Genomic DNA, 11,649 nt, shown 5'->3' with positions numbered 1-11,649 from the left:
CTCTCTATGGTGACAAATGCTGACCTGTGAGCGCTCTTGATAAATCACGGATGTATGTCAACCTGCTTATGAACCCCTCATCAGTGTAAATTCCCACTGCTGACAGTCCCAGCTTGCGCAACACTCCGGGGCGGTGACTCATTTCCAGACGACGCCTTTAAAAGGAGAAGCTCTCCTCCTCAGCGGCACATTCAAACAACACAAGAGAGAAAGCAGCCAAACCAAGAAAAGGAAAAGGAGAAGAGAGAAGGAACTGAATGAAAGACAATTATAGCAGAGCGCAAAACGTCTTCTGTGTTTTACTTGTGACCAACTTAGTGCTTTAGTCTTCATCGGAGGGCTTTCTGAAGGACGTCCTTATCATTCAGTGTTTTAGTTGTAACAGAATTTATAAAAGTGAAGATGATGAGCAGCAGAGTCGCCGTCACCTCTATTGTGGTGCTCCTGGCCTTCCTGGCCGTCACTGAGGGTAAGTCTCTTTTTCATCAGTTTATGGATCAAATGTAACAATAATGGGCTATGTGGTGAATTCATGTACTCTGTGTTCATTTTGCCCTCATCAACTGAGTTAGGGGATCAATATCAACAACCACCATGGCAATATGTGACCGTATTTGACTCTTAACAGGGATGAGCCTGAGAAGCCTGGGGGTGGAGCTGCACTGCCGCTGCATCCAGACGGAGAGCAGACCCATCGGCCGCCACATCGCGAAGGTGGAGCTCATACCTGCCAACTCCCACTGCGAGGAAACTGAGATCATGTGAGTCCCAATTTCAAAGCTACCATCCCATCTCAGTTACCATCATTGACTCAGTGATGTTACAAAAACATCAAGGCGATTTGGGGAGATTTGGTTACCTTTTACCATTCCTAATGTTGCCCCTATTGGCTTTGGTAAAGGACATGAGGTGCTGATCAAAGTTCTAGTTCTGACTGCATGTTTGGTGTTGCAGTGCCACTCTGAAAAAGACGGGCCAGGAGGTCTGCCTGGACCCTGAGGCTGTCTGGGTCAAGACAGTGATTGCCAAGATCCTGAACAAGTAAGTACAGATCAACCACACATGGGCAGTCAGACTGAGAGAAACAGTGGGCTATAACGTGGTTGGAATGGCCTTAATCTATATCTCAGATGCAGAAATGAGTCTAATTTAATGATTTTTGCTTGTTAGTTAACTGGATCATATCCCTTAACAAGTGGCACAAAAGGTCTCAATCCACTTTTGATGCTCAAACTAATTATTCTTCTCATTTTCTCCACAGCAGAAGGCGCTGAATAGACGAGGAGAGACACTTGTTGCCTGACTGTTTCAAGACAAATTAAACGTACCAAAAAAGTATTCATTTGATCAGATGATAGAATCATCATATTCATTTTAATACTGGCAGACTGCTTAATTTAATGTACTGGTCAACTCTGAAAAACAAAGCTAGACTTCTCCCACTCAGGTTATGTTTGTATCAAACATGTTGATGTTTAATTTATTATTTATTGTCTGAAGTCTTTGCATTATTTATGTCTTAGTGTTTTTTGTATGTCATTTCTGTATTGTATACGTATCTCTTGTTGTAAAACTGAAGTACTATTGTCTCTATCTATTATCTATCATTGACAAATAAGTTATGTCTAATTATTTCACTTATTTATTAATGTATTTAATATATTAATGTAATTTATTAGTTGTCAATTTATTTGGATTCAATTGTGCAGTTCTGTTGACAAGCTATCTATGAATAAAAAAGTGAACATGAAATAAATGGAATTGCGCTGTATTGTCTTTCTTACATACCATTAATCAGTTGCGCAGACATTTCCTGAAAATTTACGGGAAGAAACATTTCCCGACAGTGTATTTATCTTACAAGTGGAGCTTAGAAAAACATAATTAGCCTGCTGGTGTGGAGTGTGGGATAAGCTGCAGGATGTAGGAGAGCTTGAGAGATAGAGAATGCATGTTCACACACACACATACACACACACACACACACACACACACACACACACGCACATGCGCGCGCGCACACACACACACACACACACACTACAGTTTGCTCACACACACACACTACAGTTTGCTCAAATAGCATGTGTTCTGTGTTTGTTTGTAAAAAAACGGTGAAGCAAGTTCGGCAGAAATTCCAAGAAACCAGCTTTTCTCCAGGCTTGTAGCTGGCCAAGTGGAGGCGGACTACATAGCCTGAACTTGACTGTCACTTACTGGACTGTTACATCAGCAGTCAAAGCTCCACAGCACTGTAGCACAAGATCCTGGTTGTTTATGTAATAACCCTGAGCCTTACCAGTGCATAAGGCTAGGTTCATGTTAATAAGACACAATTCTGTAATGGGGCCTCACCCCCAGTGACCTCTCACGTGACAAAGTTAATTTGATTGTATGGGATTGTATAGTGCATTGGAAGCAGCCATTGTCTAATTGCACCAACATCCCCATGGTGTTTTCTAATGGCAGACGGTCCATCAGTAAACTTTAATGGCATCATAAGTCATAAATTGCATTAACCTTCCATCCCCCTGCAGATGTTGCTCGTGTGATAAAGCAACAGCAAAGACTTTGATTTATTACCGCCGCCAGCAGAGTTGGATGCGTTCGCCCCATTCTGTCGGTTTGTCTGTTAGCAGGATCTCTCCAAAAGTTATTAATAGATTTGCACTAAACTTTGTGGAAAGGTGGGTCATGGGGCAAGGACGAACTAATGAACTTTTCACACGGATTGGCTGAGGGGGCGTGGTAGTGGGCGTGGTTTCTACCAAAAGGCATATAACTTCCAAACAGATTCACGTAACACCATCAAGCTTTGTGGCCTATCAGCAGATATAAGAAGAGGCAAACCCTCCATTATTGGCCCATCAAACAACATGGAGGCACTGGAGCTCATTTCCTGTTTAGACATAACCGACCTGCCAATTTCTCCAGAACTGATTGAAGTGCTGATTGGCCACGTGGGGTTGTGAAAATGTGGCTAAAATTTGAGCACGCAGATCTATGTCCCATTTCAGGTAGCCTGCTGTCATGAAAATGTGTGTATCTCCTCCTGATGTGAAAGGTAATGGGGCATGGAAGGAATTATTAACTTTTGGTTAAAATTTAAGCTTTATTTAATAAAGAACAAATTCTTAAGTAATAAAGTAGTAATAATAACAATAATAATCATCATCATTATCATCATCATCATAAAATGACATCGAGGCAAGATAAACCTTTCTTAATTAATGCTTATGTAACTAAGTAGTAACCATGTGTTCCCTCTGCCTCGCCATGATCAACTAATATTCAGACAAGTGCATTGCTACTAATGCTTAGCAACAAATCAAGAACTACAGTGTTAAACAACGATATAATGAATTGTTTATTAACACATTAGTTTCTCATTAACTCTGCTGCAGCCTTCAATTAATAATAGGTTGATGAATGTTTTACTTAAAGATTTTAATTTGTTTTAGCTTTCTTCCAGTTAGCCCCCAGCTTAGTTAGTTAAAACAGATTTCCAGGTAAGTTTCCTTTAAAAAAAGAGTATAGCCTAAATGTTTTCCTCTTTCACTGTAAATATAATGGTCGATTAAAGGGCGCATTTCCCTCTGGAGCTTGACCATGTATTATTATTATTATTATTATTATTATTATCCTTATTATTATTGTTGTTATTATCGGCCTGTGAGAGGATGCGGGCGAGGGGCGGGACTGAGCGCACAGCCGGGGGTAGGTGCGGTAGTGCGGCGTCTGATGCGCGCAGAGAGACAACAGTCGCACTGGGGGACGGACGCACCAGAGATATGGAAATGCACACAAAATGCTGCCTTCCCGAGCTGTGACAAGCCACCGCATGTGAAGACAATAAAGGGGGGGGAAAAAACAAACAAACAACAACAACAACATCAACAAGGCTGGACATCTCTCATCCGGCTTCTAGCAGTCACGGAGGCAGCCTTTGCCGCAGAATCATCCTGCCAGAGCTCTCGCCGATGCGCTTCAGCTGTGCATGAATCCCCCCGTTTGGCTCGCAGGTTCAGGACAAAACCGGGCGGCGTTGACGACTGTGTGTGGATACCGTTTGTGAGTGCACCTCGACCGCGTCTCCACACACCGCAAGCACCTCCATCAGGATGGCGTTAACGATCTGCACGAGGTTTACCGACGAATATCAGCTGTTCGAGGAGCTGGGGAAGTAAGGGCGCATGTTTTTTTTTTTTTTTTTTTTTTTTTTATCATCGGACATCATCATCCCTGTATGAAATGTCAGCCTCTTATGTAATAGGCTGCCTTGGCTTAGAGGCGCGGATTCCGGGCTGTGGGTTGGTTGGTGTATGTGTGTGTGTGTGTGTGTGTGTGTGCATGTATGCTGCCGATAGTGTAGCCGTGCAACCTACAGTATGATGCAGGCGGGCTGAATAGGCTACGCTATCATGTCGGTAGGCCCGTGCAATACTCTCTTATTTGTTTTAATCCCCGTACCGGAGGCCTCGCTTACGTTTTTGGCCTCGCGGAAGATGTTGAATCGAGCGCACCGTCATTTGCCTCCATCCTCTATAGCGTTTCGACCCGGAATCCATATTCAGATGTGGGGAATGCGCGGGGTGCCACAGCAGGGCGAGGAGCTCCCGTATACTGTAAACTGAACCGGGGGGGGGGGGGGGGGGGGTGAAATGCATCGGGGTGTGTGAAATGGTGAGATTCGGTAACCCTGCCCTCCACCCTCCTCCTCCTCCTCCTCCTCCCCGCGCGACAGAAATACACACTCGGTAATGCGACAGCAGACCTTGTAGTTGGCGATGACACATTCTCAGGCCAGCCACCGAGCTGCGGTCAATTATCAGGCACAGGCAGGGAATTCCTCACCCCTGAGAGAGAGAGAGAGAGAGAGAGAGAGAGAGAGAGGGTGGGAGAGAGAGAGAGAGAGAGACAGAGAGAGAGAGGGGGTGAGAGGATGTGTGCCTGTGTATGTGTGTGTGTCCGCGTGTCTAAGCCTGAGCATTTGTGTGTACCAATCTTTATGTGTCGAAGTGTGCATTTGTATTCCTGTGTATGTGTGCCTGTGTGTGTGTATATGTGTGTATGTGTATTTCTCTGTGTGTGTGTGTGTGTGTGTGTGTGCGTGTGTGTGTGTGCGGCTGACTGACCTGCAGTCTGCCCAGCGCCCTGTGGTCAGTGTACCCAGATGCCTGCAGCCTGGTTTGACATTCAGTCAAAGCAGAGAGAGATGAGCTCCCGGCCTCCCAGTGTCTCCCACTTAGTATTCCAACTGGAGGAATCGCTCTCCCCCTGTCCTGAACCCTCTTTATGGACTGTGTGTCCCAAGCTGAGGACCAAGAAGAGACCCCCTCTCTATAGCTATAGCCCTCTGTATTTATAGATACTACTCTACTGTATCCGTGTTACACCATCTAGCATTAATAATGCAGCCTTATGGCTCGTATAGTGCTTTTTAACTCACCTCATCCCTTACTGTGTGCAACACCTTTTATCGCAGCACCCATTATTCATGCAGTGCGACAATAAATTTGGTCCAGGTACTCACTGAGAAAGCATCTCTTACGCCTCGTTCACAGTTGACTTTTGCATTAGGCTACGGTACGTCGGACGTCCATTCATTCCTATGGCAGACAATTTTGAAGGAGTGACAACGCAACGGTTCTGTTGGCAGCGGAGTGACAGATATGTTGGTAAAAATCCAACTTTTGCATTGTTAACTTAACCAGAAGTTGTATTCATGACTAGATTCACAACCTATTTTCCATTTTTTAATACAATAAAATAGCTTACAGTAGAAAACATACTTCACTCTAGATGAACTATTTTAAATACTGAAAAAATGTCTGATTTGGTGACAGTGATAACATAACGAAGATGGTGACTTGTGTATAATAGGCTGTTACTGTGCTTTAACAAATAATATAAGTTCCCTCCAACATCTGAAAAATGTAAAAAAAAAACTGCGTGCGTGACTCGTCCAGTAATCAGACCAGCTGAGGGCATCATTGCGTCGGAGATATGACAGATTCAATTGTGAATGAGGCGTTAGGCCCCGTTCACATGGGACAATATCATGTATTTCAATGCGACTGATGCATTGACGGATGACATGGATCAGTGCAGCGCGTGAAAATATCGCAGCCCAGTCCGTCAGAAAAGTTGAAAGTAGTTGAACTTTGGACGGAGCGCAGGTAAACATCATCTGCTGACAGACTTGAATGAAATTTATACAGAGGCGGTTTCTGTCCATGCGGGTTCTGCAATGCCCTGCTTGGAAAAAAACAATGGCGGAACAGATTATCACTGCGGTCTCTGCAACAACGCAACCTCGGTGGTTTCAAGGCATACTTCAACGCAAATTTGACGGATGCCAAATTTCCCATGTGAACGCCACCTTAATACCCTCGCATTTTCTTCAGTTTTTTAGTGTAACAGACCCTTTTTCAGTGTGGTACAAGCCTTTTTCCCCCCATAAGTCTAACATGTAGGTTTTGTCAAAAACTTTATACGTAAGAAAGTACAGAAGTAAAATGAACATATCAAGGGTTTGGTGCGAAAGCTTTTGTTGAGCTCTATCTGATGGCCAAAAGAACACATTAGTAACTATAAACACAATTAAAAGAAAGGGGAAAAAGCCAAAAGACTCAAGGGAACACAATAGGGTATAACTGCAACTAATGGCTTGTAAAATATAGATGTTTTTTAATCTTCATCTCTGTGAAAGGATCGATGGTTCCTATGTTATATTTTGAATAAAATAGATCATTTAAAGTTTTGTTTTTTCTCCGCTATAACTTATGCGTCTTTCTCGCTAAACCCTCCATATCCAACTTGTTTGTGTTGACCACCTCTACTTTTGAATAGACCTCTTACAACTATGGATATTGCATAATTTCATTTTGGAATTTGTTCTGCAACTGGATCACTTTTTGATACATTTACCACATAGGATTTATAGGATTTATGTTTTTTAATATGTGTTGGAGCAAAAATGGTGGTAACTGCATATTTTGATACCTAAGAATCCTTTTGGAACCCCTATTTTTCAGAGTGTAGATTAATGCATCTCACATGTTTATTCACAACACAGGGGCCTTGTAGCAACCGATAATGTAATAACTGCCGGATAATGTGATAACTTAAGCATCAAAATGCAATAAGATGTCTCTCTAAATGGGTTGAAAATGTAATAAAGACTGTTAATGTAATAAATACTGTAGTGACATCACATTATTACATTAACTGGTGATTATTACCCCTTAAGGGGGTCTAACACATTTTTAACTGATGATGTAATAATCATAATTTTGACCAATGTAATAACTCATGAATACTAAGAATGTAATAACTCAAATTATTACATTATTAGTCCATTTTATTATTACATCATCAATTAAAACTATGTTACACATCTTATAAAGTAATATTGCTGGATAACGTAATAATTTGATGTTACAACATTGCTAAGCAATTTACAACATTAACAGGTTTCTTTACATTTTTGACTTATTTAGATTGACGTTTTTATGCCGTTTTATCTGTTACATTATAGGATGCTGCAGTCCTGTCATATACAGTATATTTCAAATCATTTTGTAACTAACACTGCAGTGATTCCACTTCCTCATCACAGATTAAGTTCAGCAGCCATGTTTGCAGGCCAGTCCGCCCATACTCTGAAACACAAAACACAGGTTGTTTTCCTGTGCAGCTACATGCAGCCTGGCAGGCCCTTACAAAGTCTGTAGCAGTTAACATATGCTCTCGTCAGCACTACACTTAACACTGCTATGCCATATGACTTTAAGGGCACAGTCAAGTATGAATGTTATGTAACATGTTATGCTATGATAAATTCCTTTACCAAATCCCCTATAAATTAGAGGTAAGCTCTAACGGCATGCTGCTCACCCCAGAGGATGTTAGGTAACATGCTTATTGTACACATTCCTGTTACACCCAGTGGTTATCTAATGATTACATAGCTGTAAAGCTTCACATCGCTTCTCATCTTTTAACATAGATTGAAATGCCCCTATTCACTGTCTGATTTATCATATCATACCAGATAACGTAACATTCACGGATTTAAAGTGGTCACAGTAAACCCGTCGTTGCATACACAGAACTAGGTGAAATAACTGGGTTCATTTGAGGTAGCGAGTATTCAAGCATCTTCTTTCTAGTGTCTGCGTCCAAGCACTTCTAAATGTTTCTGATATCTCTGATGTTGTCTGGCGCTAAACAGGGATTTTTTTTTTTTTGCTGTGAAAGAGAACAGATTCTATTTAAAGGAAATGGCGAGATGGAGGTTGAATAGCAAAGCAGGCCTGGATGGCTGCAGAGCAGAGTGGAGCCGAGGCGGGCTGCGTTCAGAGATGAGAGATGCAGCGCAGAGCTCCTCTCCTCTCTCAAACATGGCTGACCTAGTTTTCTGATCGTCATGCATGTGCCTGAAACACCAGAACAACACATGGCTGACAGGGTGGTGGGCTTGAAGGCGCAGGGTTGATCTCAGTGGTCTCATATAGTGATTTTGGAGACTTTGTGTGTAGTGTATGGATGCTGTGTTTGTGTGTGTATGTGTGTGTGTGTGTCTGTGTGTGTGTATGTGTGTGAGAGAGAGTGTGCATTTGTTGGTGGGTGTGTGGGTGAGTTTTTTCTGTTAAACCCCTATTTTTTTACATTTTTCATACATTATACTGTAGTAGTATACCTTGTATATCTAATTTTTAAGTTCACAATATTCAGTTTATGGTGGGTAACAAGAAAATTGACTGTTAAAGCATCAATTTTAGGTCAGCCATGTTTATAACCTGTGACATTAGATTTTATACCAGGTAGTGTGGAACATGGCTCACATTGTTAGTTTGACCTCTTGCCATAACAATTATTTGTTTTGTGTGTGTGTGTGTGTGTGTGTGTGTGTGTGTTCCAGGGGAGCATTCTCTGTGGTCAGGCGGTGTGTGAAGATCTCCTCTGGACAGGAGTATGCTGCCAAAATCATCAACACCAAGAAGCTTTCTGCCAGAGGTAGGCAACATACACACACTCACACTCACACACACACACACACACACACACACACACACACACCACACACACACATGTGCAGACAAACATGCTCCAAGTGACACTGAGTCATGTGGGGATGAGCCGTGAACATTGCTGCCCCTGGAACAGGCTCTGGGGCTGTGAGGGGGATACAGAGAGAGAAAATGCGTGTGTGCGTGTGTGTGTGTGTGTGTGTGTGTGAGAGAGAGAGAGTCAGACAGACAGAGGCAGAGACTCATCTGGATTTTGGTTGATTAAGTGTGCTATACTAATGTGCACCCAAGAAAGAAGTGAATACGTCAGGTAAAGCTTTAGGTTTAGTGTCTGATGGTTTAGCTGTGTGTTTGCCTGGTTGCATTTTTTGACGTTTCCCAGCATCCATGCAGAGCAGTGGTGGTGTAGTGTGCATGCATGTCTCCTCCTCTTTCTGTGTCATTCATATTTGTGTGTCCTTATTTATATGTAAATGTTTGTGATATACAAGCTTGTGTGTGTGTGTGTGTGTGTGTGCACGTGTGTGTTTCGTATTGATTCAGGGCTCTGGCTGGTCTTGTCGTCCCAGGGGCAGATCTCTTGCGAAGCCGACCCAGTTCTTTCACATCCGTCACTGTAATTGTAGCCGCTGGCCTGGTTGCCTCAGGCTTGGGACACACACACACACACACACTCACAAACACACATCATCACACGCAAATTCACACACACGCACACGCACCTACACACATGGCACAAGAACCGCCAACAGCATATCTTTTAATACTAACCAATGGTGTGTTGCGCCTTTGCTGTTCCGCCTTGTCTCCAGCCAATGACGTGTGTTTCTGTTGTTGCACGCTTGCCTGCGATAGCCAATTACACCTCTCGTCCCACACAAGGTGTCAGGCTGGGGTTAGATTAGAGCTAAGTCAGTCATCTAACTGAACTGAATTGAATTTAAAACCTCTCTTATAGAAAACTGCAACGCTGTTATTCTGTTACGGCAATGCCTACAAGTTCTGATAATAGTTTCATTTTGATGATGCAAGTATACAGTAGGTTGTAATGTTGTAGTATGTGTCTATTGACAACCCCCCCATCCTCCTTCTTTTTGCAGTATTTTACCCTTCACTCCTTTCCATCAGCTCCGATTCTCCCTCCACTCGATGTCCCTTCTCTCCTCAGCATCCTTTCTCTCCACTGCCCTTTTGCATTCACTCTTTCGTTCATAACCTTTACCTTTACTCTCAAGACATTCAGTCATGCTCTTTCACCAGGTATTTCCACCCACCCCCCCCCACCTTGTCTCACACATTTTCTCCCCAAAACCCCACCGTCTCTCCGTGCCTTCATTTCTCATCTCTCCTTTACTTCGCTCCCCGCACACTGTCTCTTCTTTCTCCCCGTTTCCTCTCTCTTCCCTCACCCGTCTCCTCGACTCCCCCCCCCCCCCCCCTTATCTCCTCCCTCTCTCCCTTTCTGCCTCTCTCCCATGTTGACCCTCCTATCCTAGTTGAGTGCAGTGTTTGTAATGGACACCTCGGCTGAGGGATCAGTGTCTCACCACTTGCATGCTGGGACAGATTTTCCAAAAATACTGCAAAGGGTTATCTCACCGCGTACGCATGAACGCGCGCGCACACACACACACACGCACACACCGATACACTCTCTCTTTTTTCTCTCTCTCTCTCTCTCTCCCTCTGTGTGTGTGTGTGTGTGTGTGTGTGTGTGTGTGTGTGTATGGAGGTTTTACCATACCAGGCATGCTGGCGTGTCAGATATGGTCTTAGCCTCTTTCCGCGATAAGCCCTGGAATTGCAACTCTGATTCCCTTCTCTCTGGCAGGATCATGACCCCCCTCCCTCCTCCTCCCTCCCCCACCCACCCCAACCCACCCCCACCCACCCACTCTGCCGCTCTGTGTGTGTGTGTGTGCGAGCGAGCATGCGCGTGTGTGTGTGACTGTATATATGTAATTGAAAGGGGTTTAGGGTAGGATTGGTGGCTAGAGTGCGGGCAGATCAAGGCTATGTGTGTGTGTGTGTGTGTGTGTGTGTGTGTTTCCGTGCGTGCATGTGACCATGTGTGGAGGGCCTATAGGACGAGCCACAATCCCACAATCTGCAATCCTGATTATGCAGCATTTCATTAAGAGTAGCAGATCAGTCGGTGAATGAAAGTGAAAGCAGAAGAGTGAGAGGGGGGAAAAAAAGATAGGGACCAGAGAGAGAGAGAGAGAGAGAGAGAGAGAGAGATAAACAGAGAAAGAGAGGACAGAAAGTCAGCACTGAAGTCAAGTGCGTGTGTGTGTGCTTGTCCTCCCCCCTCATGCCTGCGTCAGTGTCCTGTCACTATGACTCCGTCTGCTATCCTTTGTCACTTTGTATTTGCGTTTGTGTGTGTGTGTGTGTGTGTGTGTGTGTATACACGTGCTTGTGTGTGCATATTCCCTCGTTTGTTTGTGTGTGTGTGTGTTCACGTCCATCTGTGTGTGCATATGCGTGCCCTTGTATGTGTATCTGTGTGATAGCCTCAGTGCCGGACTATCTGACCCTTTCAGCTAGTCTTAACGGTTGGATAGGTTAACATTGTTGAATCCGTTGAATCCAATAAACATCTGTTGAAGTT

The 11,649-nt window shown here is 43.7% G+C and overlaps 2 protein-coding genes across 2 annotated transcripts in view; both read left to right on the top strand.

Annotated features, from left to right (window-relative positions):
- Positions 1–202: 202 nt before the first annotated feature.
- Positions 203–1,744, top strand: LOC139930107 (interleukin-8-like). Its single transcript, XM_071923199.2, has 4 exons — positions 203–469; positions 629–761; positions 955–1,041; positions 1,262–1,744. Exons 1-4 carry the CDS (start codon positions 403–405, stop codon positions 1,272–1,274), a joined length of 300 nt encoding a protein of 99 aa, XP_071779300.1. The 5' UTR covers positions 203–402; the 3' UTR covers positions 1,275–1,744.
- A 2,031-nt stretch (positions 1,745–3,775) lies between these two features.
- camk2d2 (calcium/calmodulin-dependent protein kinase (CaM kinase) II delta 2) overlaps positions 3,776–11,649 on the top strand; it is a 36,128-nt gene continuing 28,254 nt past the window's right edge. The window contains exons 1-2 of the mRNA XM_071923233.2: positions 3,776–4,183; positions 8,927–9,021. Coding sequence (XP_071779334.1) covers positions 4,122–4,183; positions 8,927–9,021 — 157 coding nt within the window. The 5' untranslated portion in view covers positions 3,776–4,121. The remainder of the gene's footprint in view (positions 4,184–8,926; positions 9,022–11,649) is intronic.

The sequence above is a fragment of the Centroberyx gerrardi genome, chromosome 3, assembly GCF_048128805.1.
Source record: "Centroberyx gerrardi isolate f3 chromosome 3, fCenGer3.hap1.cur.20231027, whole genome shotgun sequence".
Lineage (NCBI taxonomy): Eukaryota > Metazoa > Chordata > Actinopteri > Beryciformes > Berycidae > Centroberyx > Centroberyx gerrardi.
Note: the sequence above shows the minus strand (reverse complement) of the source record. Positions and strands in the feature narration are given on the sequence as shown.